At 50.9% G+C, this 13,902-nt stretch overlaps 3 protein-coding genes across 3 annotated transcripts; 2 read left to right on the forward strand and 1 right to left on the reverse strand.

Moving 5' to 3' along the window:
* Positions 1-8,427: 8,427 nt before the first annotated feature.
* Positions 8,428-9,405, reverse strand: AKAW2_30744A (HAD family hydrolase; the record flags this gene model as incomplete). The annotated part of the gene is made up of 4 exons (XM_041687292.1): positions 8,428-8,909; positions 9,046-9,155; positions 9,218-9,239; positions 9,306-9,405. 4 exons carry the CDS (start codon positions 9,403-9,405, stop codon positions 8,428-8,430), a joined length of 714 nt encoding a protein of 237 aa, XP_041541191.1.
* A 444-nt stretch (positions 9,406-9,849) lies between these two features.
* On the forward strand, positions 9,850-11,586 carry AKAW2_30745S (putative GTP binding protein; the record flags this gene model as incomplete). The annotated part of the gene is made up of 3 exons (XM_041687293.1): positions 9,850-9,862; positions 9,915-10,009; positions 10,075-11,586. 3 exons carry the CDS (start codon positions 9,850-9,852, stop codon positions 11,584-11,586), a joined length of 1,620 nt encoding a protein of 539 aa, XP_041541192.1.
* A 797-nt stretch (positions 11,587-12,383) lies between these two features.
* cbfA (putative CBF/NF-Y family transcription factor) lies at positions 12,384-13,500 on the forward strand (the record flags this gene model as incomplete). Its single annotated transcript, XM_041687294.1, has 3 exons — positions 12,384-12,575; positions 12,703-12,836; positions 12,915-13,500. The coding sequence occupies 3 exons, from the start codon at positions 12,384-12,386 to the stop codon at positions 13,498-13,500; spliced, it is 912 nt and encodes a 303-aa protein (XP_041541193.1).
* Between the last annotated feature and the right edge of the window lie 402 nt (positions 13,501-13,902).

Genomic DNA, 13,902 nt, shown 5'->3' on the forward strand with positions numbered 1-13,902 from the left:
CTTGATATATGCCACACCTTATCTTAATCGTACCAACTGGAAACAGATTCAGGATCTTCTCAGTCCCGCCGCCTTCCACAAGCAATGAGGGGAGGGTGTAACTAAGAGGCGCGCGCGCTTACTTCAAAAAATAAAATGGGAAAAAAAAAAAGTAGTGCGGTGGCGGCGGTGACTGTTTCTACTCCTCTGGCGTCACTGTGAAAAGAACATGCCTATGCCTGTATGTACTCCATAGGATCATATGTAGGTCCGACGGGTCCGCAACGCATGCTGTACCTCAGAGTGAGCTCAGTTGCTTTTTTCCCTTATTATCGTCAGACCCGTCACGGTGGTACTGCTGTATAGTAAAATCCAAAAGTTCGCTTTTTTCGTTCGTCTGCTGCTAGATGGTGGAAACAATTTCGTCACCTCGATTTACCCCATTTTTTTTTCGATTTAATTTATTTAGGTTTTCCATTTTTGTTCTTCTGCTTTTCTCTTCACAGTTCTAATGTGATGGTCATCTTTTCTTTTCCTCTCGTCCTGCAGCTTTGACCTGCAAAATCATAATTTTATTTACTCTCACTCAGGAGGGATGTATACTCCTTAATCATGCTCGGCAATCATTATCAAAGTTTTGGTCCACCGTATGTACCAAGGGTGCCCTGGGGGACCACAATTCTTAGTAAGTGAGAGTCAGACTGAGGAGTAGTAGCAGAGTAAGTAAGTAAAGACTAGAGATGCGTGGTCTCCCATTGGTTGAAGTGGATAAGCCACCCCCCTCTCATCCGCACAAAGCCCTCGTCGTTCATCCCAAATGCCAGCGCTTGCTATTTCCCACACAAACCAAACCTGAACCCCGGCAATGGCTTAAACGGCAGCAATTAAGCTCCAGTGACAACTTGGTTGACAGTCTCACATACTTTCCCCCTCAATGAACCATGATTCCGAACAAAGCTGGGAAACAGCTGCGAGTTGAGTTGAACCCGGTCCCTGCTCCTACGGACTTTCGTCAGTTCCTGCATTAGCGCCACCAAAGCATCCAAAGCCGATTTTAGCTCTTCCCAGGGGGAAGGTTCCTTCTGGGCAGATCCGGGCAACTCAATGGCCCCGAGCGTGGCCACCAAGACACGCCGTCGGCAATAGTAGATTGTTGTTCACATCTCTTTCATCATTTTATTTATTTTTCCTATGGGGTGGAAGGGGCCCTAAGAGAGCGGGTTCTCCCACGCGGACGGAGTATCTAAGCTCTGCAACATCACGTCTTTCCCGACTGAGGAAAGCTTGCGCTAGAATCTCTCCTTCTTCACCCATGACCTTTTGACTCCCCGATCACGGCGGTCGGGGACCACGCCATCAGTGGGGCAAGTTTGTTTGAAAGGCGGCGTGAGAAAGTGAGCCATGAGATGGATCGCTGAGCCCACCGCCCACTTGGCCTATCCATGTCTCACGCCTTCTGGTGGCAGGCCGGGGGATCGCATGGCCACATCCTACTGGGCCAGTCTGCGATCACGGGGTGCTGGATGGGGAGAGAGTGAGAGAAAGCATCCAATGGCCATTCGGAGTTGTGGACGCCGACCAACGGATTAAGATTCACCGTACATATTCTGGATCCGGTTAGCGCCAGCGGTCCGAAGATCCCCAGCTTCCGATTGATAGTCCGTTCTTCTTACCCGACGGTTCCAACGACTCTTCACCACTCCCACGGGACGGCTTCGTGATGCTCCAGTGGCCCGCCCAGGGAGATAAGGGGATAGGATAAACCACTCAGTTCATCCATGTACGGAGTAGCATGGCACATTAGACAGAACTGGGGTTCATGAGGCCATGACGTGATCAAAGTACTTCCTCCTGAGTCCTGAGAGACCCTCTTATCCACCCCCCACAGACTGCCATGGCAATCGACGCATCCGACCATCACAATTGGTACTTGCTCTCCTTTAGGTGTGCCAGAACAAAGAGAGGTGAAGCGGGGAAGGAGCTCCGGCCAGCCGAAAGAAAGTCAGTAAAGTCAGTAACTCAGTCAGTCGATTTATGCCTTGACTTCGCCTTTCCCACACCTTCTTCCCCCATAATAGCCCCCATACCGGACGTACCAGATGCATTGGCCTTTAATTCCCGTATGAATGGACACCGTCCCAGTAACTCAATTGGCACGGATCTCTGCAAAAAATGCCTGTCATGCTTTTCCCGCAAGGTCCTTGGAACTCACGGACTTGCTATTCGCCAATAGGTAAATATTTTCTTACTCTGATAATTCCTTTCCTTGAGTGAAAAAAATAAATTAATAGATTAAAAAGCGAAGGAAACACAGAAAAAAACAAAAAAGAAAGAGCCATCGGGAAGGACGTGAAGACTGAAGAGAGAGAGGGAGAATGAGAGAACAGACCGCGCCGGCTGCAAAAGCGTGGCAGCAGCTCAGCCAAAGACCCACCAAAACCAATAGTCGACAGATCCTCGTCGATCCGCCTCAGGGATCTGTCGATTGTCGAACATCTCTCACCTTTCCTTTTTCTTCCAATGCTCTCGGGATCCGATGATTAGGACTCCCTTCCTTCCCCCCTCTCTTTCTCCCCACTCTGAGCGCCCTACACGCGTGAGAACTTTCTGCGAAATCCGCCATTCGTCCGTTTGAATTTCTGGCTTCTGTCAAACCAGGCCATAATCGACGCTAATCATGATTGTGGTCACAGACACAGGCTCACTCGCTCACTCGCTCGCCCCCCTCAAGTCACGAGATGACGCAGTAGTGATCTGCAATCTGCTCTCATGCAGCAGCAGAAGGACCGGGGGTCATTAATGTCATGTTAGGGGGGGATCTGGTCTGACGCTATCGTATGCGCTTCCCACAGGTCTCGATGGGCAACGAGAACTGTTGAGCCGAAATACATATGCATGCACGCATGCATGGGTATAATCTTTTGGTTCGTCTGTGAGCCTATTTCCTTCGTTCTCGCGACCGCCATGCACCTGGCCCAAGTCCGTCGACAGTCGGACGATGATGCTGGGCAGGGATGCCTCCAAGAAGAGGGCTCCAGTCTGGCGGGGCCCATAGCCTGACTACGACACACACTGCGTTCCAGAGTAGTATCATCTGACTACAACCCGTGGGGAATGATACGAAGTAGTTGATAGTGGGAGGAGTAAGTACTTAGTAGTTATCTGAGGCCCAAGTGGAACCAGATAGATAGGGGGCGCGGGAGAGGGGCCAAAACAATGGGGTATTTCCCCTACCGAGTTTCGAGCGGTGCTAAAGTACATACTACTGACTACTAACTACGTCGACACACTCCGCCCACGGAGTAATTATATTGGGCCGTCAATGCTGAAGTACGAAATATGGAGTTCACCATGATTGAAGGGCAAGTACTCCATCCAGGTGCCAGGGTAACCGGGAATCCCTCTCCAACCAATCACGAAAACGCACCGGGTCTCTCGGGTTCACGTGTATGTATGCAGCACCTTAAAAACAGCTTAAGCACATCGTACTGGGAACACCTTGCCACAAGCTGTCCACCCAACAGCAATGGCCCTGCAACAGGAGGACTCATGTCGCGTAACCTGACAACCCCTCAAACAAGCTCAGACCAATCAGCACAGGCGTATCCCGGCGTGGACTCACGTCTCAGAGCTTGAGAACAGTCCTGGGCGTGCAACATGTATCTCTTCTCAGAACAAGAATGAGGATCTGACTATCTGCCTAGCCTGAGCTGGCTCCCTGTGAGGATCCACCACCACTCCCACCACCACCCGCACGGATCGCTTCCACCGCGATCCTCATAGGCTGATGGGATCTCACAGAGGGCCGTTGTCGCCCGAATGATAGAGGTCTCAAATATTGGACCCTGGAAGGGAAAAAACAAGCAAATACATGAGAAGGAAGCGAGCGAAAGGAAAAGAAGAGGGAGAAAAAGCAAGAAAAATCCCCGATGATCCTCGGTGCATGGGAGTGATGGTCTGTGATACCTGAGTGGAGGATGGGTGGATGGGTGGGTGGATGAGATGGTACACTCTGAAAGTGGAAGTCAGTGATGACCCCCCCGACCCCCAATCCTCCCCTGAAACTGGAAGCCTCACTGAATATCCTAACCTGAAGTATACTTAGATGCTGATCACGCTGGCCAGTGGGAGCCGAGTTGCTGGACCGGGGCCCCGATCCTCAATAGCATGGGATCCCCTGTCTGGGTATAAGGTTGACTTGGCACTGGGGGATCCTCCCCTATTGACGGCCGGTCGCCTGTCCGTAAGGAAAAACTTCCCTGCTTACATACCATCCGAACTCCATCTGCCCATCCCCCTGGGTCTGATCATTCCGTGGCAGCTACCCTCCGCTTGTCACATCTGGCCGGGATACTGTCTAGTGTGACAATCACCACCCGCCATGATCGTATCATTACTAACAGGGGAGGGATGGGGGGATGGGATTGTATTGCCCACTCCAACTTTCCATGCACTGGCTCGAGTTTAGTGCGATTGGAACCCAGCATGGCCATGCATATGTGGATATGTGGACCTATCTGGGCGTCGATTGCCATGGCTTTCCTTTTCCCCCTCCGTAGTAGTGCCTTCTGCCTCATCACTAACTAGCTTACTCCGGCCACGCCGTGTTGAACGCGACGTTCAGCTGCGACACTCAACGCCACAGAGCTGAATCTGTGGCGGTGCGTTTTCGAGCGTCAGCCACATGTAGATCACCGAACTAGTGAGGGCCTCAGGCCCTAGACGATCTTCCTGCTAGTTAGTATCACCGGCCTGTCTTTAGGCGTTCTCCGAATAGCGTGACTGTCAGCACCAGGACTTGCAGACTTGAGTCAAGATGACTGCCTCTGGGTGGACGGAACCCAAAATGCTTCACCGCGATTTGTCATGGCATAACAATAGCCTCTTCGATCGATAGGCTCTCAGCGAAGCCGCCACACGGCACTTCGATCTGCCTGCCTATTCTCTATCCTAATCTTGTTTAACTCCGTGATTGTGCCACCGTGCTCAACGCTCAGGGCGGCTAACTTCCCTGACGACCCCGTCATCGTGTTCCAGGTTCCCAGGTTCGAACCAGGGCTGACGGAGTGTGACGAGTTGGGTTGCTGTACAAGAGATCACATCGTTGTTGCCTGAGCTGCAGCAACGGTGAATGATTCTCGTCACGAGTGGGCTTCAGTTGACTGGCTGATCCACTTCCCTTCTCTCGCCGTCTGATAATCACTCTGCCTCTCATTGACTAGTGATACAGTGTAATACCCATAAGCACCGCAAACCAAAGACTCCTCTTTCCAACCAAAATGGCAAGAAGGGGGGAAAGCGTAAAAAACGAAAGAAGGAAAGAAGAGAAGATGTGACTCCACCTCCTCCATCACAGCACACTTCCGAAAGGCCTACATCATCCCTTGCATAGGGCGTCAGACGCAGCTTGAGGGAGGGGGGATGGGCCAGATGCACCTCGCTGGGCCATGGACGAGCTCAACTCGATCTCCGGCGCCGAAGCAGCAGGGATCGCGCCGATCGAAGTTCGCCGTCGACAAGTCGACCCATCTTTTTTCCAGAATCTGATCGCCCCCTTCTCTCAACGAGGCGATCCTCTTCGGGTCTGCGATGTGCAACCGATTCCCGCCACTATTGCGAGTTTTCTTTTTCGTTCCCTTCCCCCTGGAATCTGCAATTGTGCTGCTGGCTCGTGTCCTCCGAACGGGCAGCCGCCGCTGGGTGGCCCCTACTACTGTACAGGATGTATGCACATAGGGGATTCCGTCCTTTTGGCACAATCGGTTTGTTTCGTGTTGTTTCGTGTTGTTTCGCCACGTCTCATCCTCTCACACACATTTCTCTCTCAGATCATCTTTTGGACCGTGTGTTTCGGCCACCTACGTATTCCCAGAAGACTTAGGTGCAGTCGTAATGTTCGGGAGGTTCCTAAGTATAACCATTGCAGCAGCCACTATGCAATAAGTCCCAGCTCTGCTATGGCCACTTCGCGTTACCTACTCAGGTACTACTGGCTTGTCTGCCTACTTACCTATTCCTCCGTCCCGCGCGACGGGACCCAGAATCCCGGAAGTAAAAAAAAGAAAAGGAAATAAAATAAAATAAGAAAAAAGAATGCGAGAAGAGACAGACCTACTTCCAGCAACCCCAATCGGTTCGGGAGGAAAGGAACACTCGAAACTTGTCGGTGAGAGCAATCCAGGTCGGTGACCAGCAACCCACCGCGCGCAGCCGTTTAACTTAATCTTCTGATATATTGCGCTCGGCTTTCCGAAAATGCCTCAGAGGATGAGATCTGTCACGACAGGGCGAGCGAGTACCAGAGAAGCGGTCTTGAGCTAAGTTGACTTTCGCCGGTGTGGAAATGCACTGACGGTCTTGTCTGTTCCTAGGGCTGTTGTCACCGACTTGCATACATACAGTATACTTGGTATACTTGCGTACTTACAGTAGTCAACCAGTCTATTATTCGCCCGTCGAAAAAGGGCTGGCTGGGGTGCTCCATACGGAGTCCTCCCCGGATTGTTTCTCCATCGGAGCTGATCTGAGCTGAGCTGAAGCAAGCTCTCTTGCCACTTCCTACTTTCGGGTCCTTGATTAGTCTACCTAGTCTTGCTTAGTACCTACCTACCAAAAAGCAAAGCGGACTCAATGATCTGCTGTTGCTTCACCGCTAGCTAACTATCTAGCATGGAGCTTCCCTCTTTTACTTTTCGGAGGGTCTGTCTGCTTGCCTGCACTGTGCTTACTGTAGGTACGGCTTTGTCTTCCCCCGGCACTTACTACTTACCAACCTGTCTACTGTACGAACCTACTTACGACCCGATACTAGTCTGTCATGTCTCCCTGGGATTAGACAGACGCATGGAGGGTATCCTGCTTACTTACGGAGTACATGATCTTCTTAGGTTCCCTCTCTTTGGGGGAATGGGGAACATTGGCGGTACGCTATGTGCTATGTACTAACCTGCAGACAAGCAGCAACAGCAGCAGCAGCACTAAGCTCCATGTTCCACAAGACAGACGACAAGCTCTACTGTATACTCTATCTCGAGCTAAGCTAAGGTAAGGGTCTGGTGAGTAAGAAGATAGTCCATCACATCACAGACAGTCAACACGGCACGGAATACTCTTTGAGATTTCCGGTGTGAGACATACAGCTTTCACTGTCACTACTCCGTATACCACTTACATGTCCCGACACATACTGTAGGAGGATAGCAATGCCTACTACTCACATCCTGTAGTTACCACTCGCTCTAAACACACAGACACACTTACTACCTCTGAAACCTAAGACCAAACTACCAGTACTAACAATGAATATCACCATCACCGCTGCGCCTCTCACCACTTCATATCGTCAATAAATCCCATTGAGCGTAGTTAGTCAATTGATTGCTCGAATTAACTAGTTACTTATATTCCTCATAAACTAGTATATGCTTGACCTCAGGTATAAAGAGTAGTAGTTATAATTAACACCACTCAAGTGAACCCATGAAATCTCCCTCCATTCTCACTTTCCGCAACAACAACAACAACAACAACAACCAAGCAGTAGACTGAAGTAGAGTAGAACCTTCTCCCCAAGCCCCATCTATCTATACATAACTATAAATCATCCACATCCTTAACAACCACCTCCCAAATCTAGTAACTACATATGAGCAACCAACCAACCAACCTACCTACCATGTTTATCTTAGACCGATACAGAAAAACTCCTCCAACTAGAATCAGTTTCGATCTAGATCACATCACATCACACCCCAACCAAACAACCCCACCGTTATGATTTCAGAGAAACTTCGGGGTATCTGCATTTTCTGCGTTGGGTCATATGTTAGAGAGAAGGGTAGTAGGTAGTAGTCAAGGGACGTACGTACGTACGTACGTTAGTTAGTGGCATGCAAGGTATTATAAAAAAAAAAAAAAAAAAAAAGTATTTAGAAACGGATGGAACGGTGGTGAAGGGTGGAAAGAAAACGTTGGGGGGGTGTTGTTTGTGTCGCTCTGGTGATGGTGGAAGAGAGATGAGATGTGTCATATTTGGGGTACGTACAGTAACGTTAGTTAGTAGTTTACTATGTGATCGACTAGTTGCGTTGTTTGTTGTTGGTAGGTATGTATGTAGGAAAACGGTTCTTCGCTGGTCTATCTAATGGTAATCTGACTTACACTCAAGGTAAGTAAGTAGGTAGGTATCTGTCTATGTACAATCGAGGGTTCTGTCTAAGAATCTTCGTAGTAGACTGGACCCCGATACTGTGACCCGCACACAATAAAGGGATCAAAAAAATCAGGCTAAATGTCAATCGAAATCAAGGAAGTGGATAAGAAGAGCATGGATAATCCCAAAAGGTCAAAAAGGATAAGATGCCCGCAATCTATTGGATCCAAACTTTCGTCGTCGGGTTTCCAGAAACCTCCCTCCACCTGGAGTTCAAAGTTCAAAGTGAATCCCCTTTATTGGAAGGCGTTCCGGATTTCCAACTGCATCTGGCCATCGACCACGCCCTTGATGCTGATACTTCTCAGATCCTCGACGATCCAGTCGGCACCGGCTTCTTGGAGCTGCGCAAGCGTGTGGGTCGTCGTGAGCGCAATGACTTTGAACCCGGCCGCCTTACCAGCCCTGATGCCCGACGGCGCATCCTCCAGAACTACCAGAGACGAGGAATGCTCCAGACCCAGGCGCGTCCGACCAAGCAGATAGCACCGGGGGTCAGGCTTGCCCAGCTCAACATCTTCCGCCACCACCAAGACCTTGGGGTGAGCGAGGTTCAGCACGCCCAGCCAGCCGTCCACCAGCGCACGCGTTCCAGAGGTTACCACGCCCCAGCGAGCGCCGGCGTCGTCCAACGCTGACATGAAATACCGCGCCCCGGGAATCTCGACGGCGTCCGACCCGTATTCCTTCGGGATGCGACCTTCGATGTAGCTGACATCTGGCGGTTGAGAAAGCAACTGGTCAGTCTGCTGTATGCTGTATGTGGTAGATGGACGATAAGGAAGAGTGGTGGTGGTGGTTTCAGGTTGGAGTTTCTCAATCGAACTGCAGAGTGTCCAAAGGAATACACTTACACTCCCAATTGGCCTTCTTCGGGTCGTACAACTGGATCGTGTCGATGCTTCGGCGGCCGTGGGAAGTGGCCAAAATGGTCTTGGGGTCAACGCCCAACTCCGCACCGATTCTGCAAGTGATGATTAGGACGAATGGCGTTTGGTTGCACGAAGGGAAGTGGTGGGGACGAACTTGTGCCAGTGTTTCACAATCGCTAAAGATCAGATGTCAGTACATGGTTACAGAGGAGGGGTATGTGGGCATAAGGAGGGGGACTGACCATCGGTTGAGTCGACGATAGTGCCGTCAAAGTCGGAGAGTAGTCCGTCAAAAGTGTGGACTTGCGGAGGGGCAGAGAAGGAGCCGGATGGTCTAGACATGATAATGGTGGGGGAAGTAGGACAGAAAAATCCAGGGCCAACACAAGGTGGGGGTAGAAGGAATGGAGGGACAACTCAAAGGATGTGAGTAAATAGATGTAAGGAGTGGACACAGTCAGCACCGCTAGTCAGCAAAAGGAGGGACAAAAGGGAAAAGAAAAGGTGGGTTTCAGGCTTCAGGCAGAAGGAGTGAATGAGTTGGTAAGTCGTGAGAGAGAGAGTCAGTCCAAAGGAACGAACGAATGGCAGCGCCGGATATCCATAGTCTGTAGTAAGAAAGTATGCCGGTATTACCGGAGATCGGTGTTTCATTGTGCCGGTTATCTTAGCGCCTTGCCGCCGAAATCTTCTTGGCGGCACAAAATTGTTCGGGCGGATCAGAGTGAGTCTCTGTGCTTTGGATCGCCTTTTTGCTCAGAGACGGTTTAGGGGTTATTAGGCAAGATGGTCAAGCTAGGTATGTTCGCTTCATTAGTATCGCCATTGTCCTCTGCTAACCCTTCCTCCAGGCAAAAACTCCAAGCGGGTTCCCGTCCGCCTACGACACAAGATTGAAAAGGCCTCCGCGGCCAAGCAACGCAAGCAGAGAAAGCTTGCAAAGAAGGTAAACCACTCCCTCTTGCATGTTTCTGCATCATCGTTGCTTGCTCATACTAATGCTGCTTCTAGAACCCCGAGTGGCGCTCCAAGATCAAGAAGGACCCCGGTATCCCCAACCTGTTCCCGCACAAGGACAAGATCCTCCACGAGATCGAAGAGAAGAGACGCTTGAAGGCGGAGGAACAACAGCGCATTCGCGATGAGGCCCGCGCTCGTCGCCAGGCTCAGAAGGAGGGTGGCGCTGAGGAGGATCCTGTTGATGCCAATGTCATGATTGATGAGGACGATCTGATCGACGACGATATGGACGAGGATGTCGGTGACTCCTCGAACCCCATGGCGGCGCTGCTTGCTTCCGCCCGTGCCAGAGCTGCCGAGTACGAGGAGGAGCACTCCGATGATGAGGACGATGAGATGGACGAGGACGACTCCGACGACGAGGATATGGACGAGATGGACCAGGACGAAGAAGGCGGTGCCAGCCTGGACGTCTCCGCCCCGATCACCCAGAGCACTTCGAAGGAGAGCTCGCGACGGGCCTTCGACAAGGTTTTCAAGCAGGTTATTGACAACGCCGATGTGGTGTTGTACGTTCTGGATGCCCGTGATCCCGAGGGCACTCGGTCCAAGGAGGTGGAGCGCGAGATCATGTCCGCGGACGGAGGCAACAAGCGATTGATCCTGATCCTCAACAAGATCGATCTGGTTCCTCCTCCGGTGCTCAAGAACTGGCTGTTCCATCTGCGCCGCTACTTCCCCACGCTGCCTCTGAAGGCCTCCAACGGCTCGGGCAACGCTCACAGCTTCGACCACAAGCAGCTGACCGTCAAGGGCACCTCCGAGACGCTCTTCCGCGCGCTCAAGTCGTACGCGCACAACAAGCAGATGAAGCGGTCCATCTCTGTTGGTGTGATCGGTTACCCCAACGTCGGCAAGTCGTCCGTCATCAACGCCCTGACGGCCCGTCTGAACAAGGGTTCCAGCAACGCTTGCCCCACGGGCGCCGAGGCCGGTGTGACCACCAGCCTGCGGTCCGTGAAGCTGGACAGCAAGCTCAAGCTGATCGACTCCCCCGGTATTGTCTTCCCCAACTCGAGCGACAAGGCCAGCAAGAAGAAGAAGAAGCAGGAGGAGCACGCGCGTCTGATCCTCCTGAACGCGGTTCCCCCCAAGCAGATTGAGGACCCCGTTCCCGCCGTGTCGTTGCTGCTCAAGCGCTTGTCGACATCGGACGACCTCATCTCCAAGCTGCTGCAACTCTACAACATCCCCCCGCTCATCCCGACCGGTGGCGACCAGACGCACGACTTCCTGGTCCATGTGGCCCGCAAGCGTGGTCGTCTCGGCAAGGGTGGTGTGCCCAACATCGAGGCCGCCGCCATGACGGTGATTAACGACTGGCGTGATGGACGTATCCAGGGCTGGGTGAACGCCCCTGTGCTGCCGGTAGTGACTACGGCAGAGGGCGCGGCGGCGCCGACCGAGGGTGTGGACACGAAGCAGATTGTGACGGAGTGGGCGGCAGAGTTCAAGATTGAGGGATTGTGGGGCAATGGGGAGGATGATGAGATGGCCGAATAGATGTTTTTCTCATGGATACCAGGCGTTAATGGTTTCTTAAAAGGTAGATAGTGTCAATTGCGATGAACATATACCGGACCGAAGTATCGTATGTCAATTATAGCAGTAATGCCAAAGCAATTAGCATTGAATTATGTGCAACTGTGTATTGTAGTTTATTAATAGTACCTGAGTACTAGTTACCAGCAGTAGTAGTATACTAGTGGTAGTACTTTACCTCACTGTTCCAACATATGAACAACCTCCAGTATTCCGGCCAAAATATATAGTTGGATGGTACCTCCCACCAGCACACACCACTTCAACCACTCCCTCTCAATTTGATGAAGTAACAGTGTTCAGAAAATCAATAAAACACATCCAAATAACCAACAACATAAAACAATCACCAACCCCCAACTAACCCATCACACTACCTACCCAACATACAAAGTTAGTAGTATGTACATACGTACTTGCAGAAAAGAAACCTTATCACCACCCACCCGAAGCGATACGATACCCATAATCAATCACCCCCAAAGATTCCGCCCCCTCTCCGATCCACACGCGCCGCTCCTCCGCGTTTCTGTCGCGTCACAATCCCATTTCTGCACAGGAATTTTTTAAAACGAACCAACATCAATAAATCAATCAATCACTCACCACGATACCTCCTTCCATTCTATATTTTTTTACTTCACCCACAACGATTGACGACCAAGAAAAATAAGAAACCAGAAATACAGAAAGAAACACAAAAGGGAAGGAAGGAAGGAAAGAAAGAAAGAAAGAAAGGAAGGAAGAAAGGCACCACCATGCCCCGAAAATCCACCAGCAGCAGCACGCCCGGCGATGACGGAGCAGGAGCAGAACAATCCCAAATATCCCAAATACACCATTCCCAATCACCCTCAGATATCGTCCACCTTCCCGAATCAACAGGACAGATGGTCGAAGCGACAGAACAACAACTCAAGGCGCGGGCGGAGGGGGGTGTGAGTATTGAGGTGTGTATATATCCCTCCCTTCCTTCCTTCCTTTTATTCAAACATATCTTCGATATATATACATACATATATATATGAGGAATATCATAACTACCAGGTATCTAATGATAATAAATTATGGTAATAGGACTACCTCCTTCCCCGCTCTCTCACCCTCCGACTAGCAAAATCCGTTCTTCCTCCGAATACATCCATACAAAAGGATGCGGTATTGGCGATTCAGAAGGCCGCGACGGTGTTTGTGTCATATTTGTCGTCGCAGTATGTTTCCCCCTTCATCCCTTTAGATCTATCTTGCGTCCAGGAGGATAATGTATTGACTTTGGGGGCTGTTTTTAGTGCCAACGAAGCAACCCTCAAACGAACCGTCGCGCCATCGGACGTCTTCAGCGCCATTTCGGAACTAGAGTTTGATGGATTCCGCACACGATTGGAGCAGGAGTTGGAGGCGTTTACGGAGTTGAAGGCGGGGAAGAGGAGGGGGAAGAAGGGGGATAGTGGTAGTAGTGCTACTGCTGCTGCGGCGGCGGCGGAGGGAGTGGGGAAGGATGCTGAGGAGGAAGAGGAAGATGGGGATAGAGGGGTGAAGAGGGTGAAGCGAGCAGAGGAGAAGAAGAAGAATGGTATTGGTGGTGGTGGTGGGGAGGAAGAGGAAGGGGATGAGACGCAGGAGGAGCATGAGCAGGAACAGGAGCAGGATGATGAAGAGGAAGAGGAGGAGGAAGAGGAAGAGGAGGATGAGGAGGAAGAAGAAGAGCAGAAGGATGATGATGAGGAGGAAGAGGAAGAGAATGATATTGATCGAGTGGAGGATTTGGATCGGGCGAAACGGCCGATGAATCCGGATGTTGAGGGGGATGAGTCGGACAGTGAGGATGAGGATGGGCCGGGGAGTCAGCTGCGAGGGGATTTGGGACTGGGTTAGATTGTGTTTCATGATGATTATGTGTGTATGGTATGGTATATGTCTTTGTCTCTGTTTACGGCTGATGGGTATGCGGCAACGAAATGGATTGTTGCATGATATCACTTCTACTCCATATCCAATGTACAATGTGTTGATACCCAATTCAACTTCATCACAACCAGCAGCTCATTATATTCACCACGTGGGGACTCCTTGAACTCCGCACTCACAACGCCCACAAGGGCTTGCCTATGTTGTACAATCATTGGTGCAGTTGACGCCACAAATCAGAAGAGTACCCAAGGGACTCCAACCAGCTATATATAGCTGCTGCTTGAAGCAGTGAGGTGAGCCCAAATGATATCTTCGTTATCCCACCCAAACGCCATGTCCCATAGTCTATCATTGGTATCGCCATTA

Source organism: Aspergillus luchuensis, chromosome 3 (assembly GCF_016861625.1).
Source record: "Aspergillus luchuensis IFO 4308 DNA, chromosome 3, nearly complete sequence".
Lineage (NCBI taxonomy): Eukaryota > Fungi > Ascomycota > Eurotiomycetes > Eurotiales > Aspergillaceae > Aspergillus > Aspergillus luchuensis.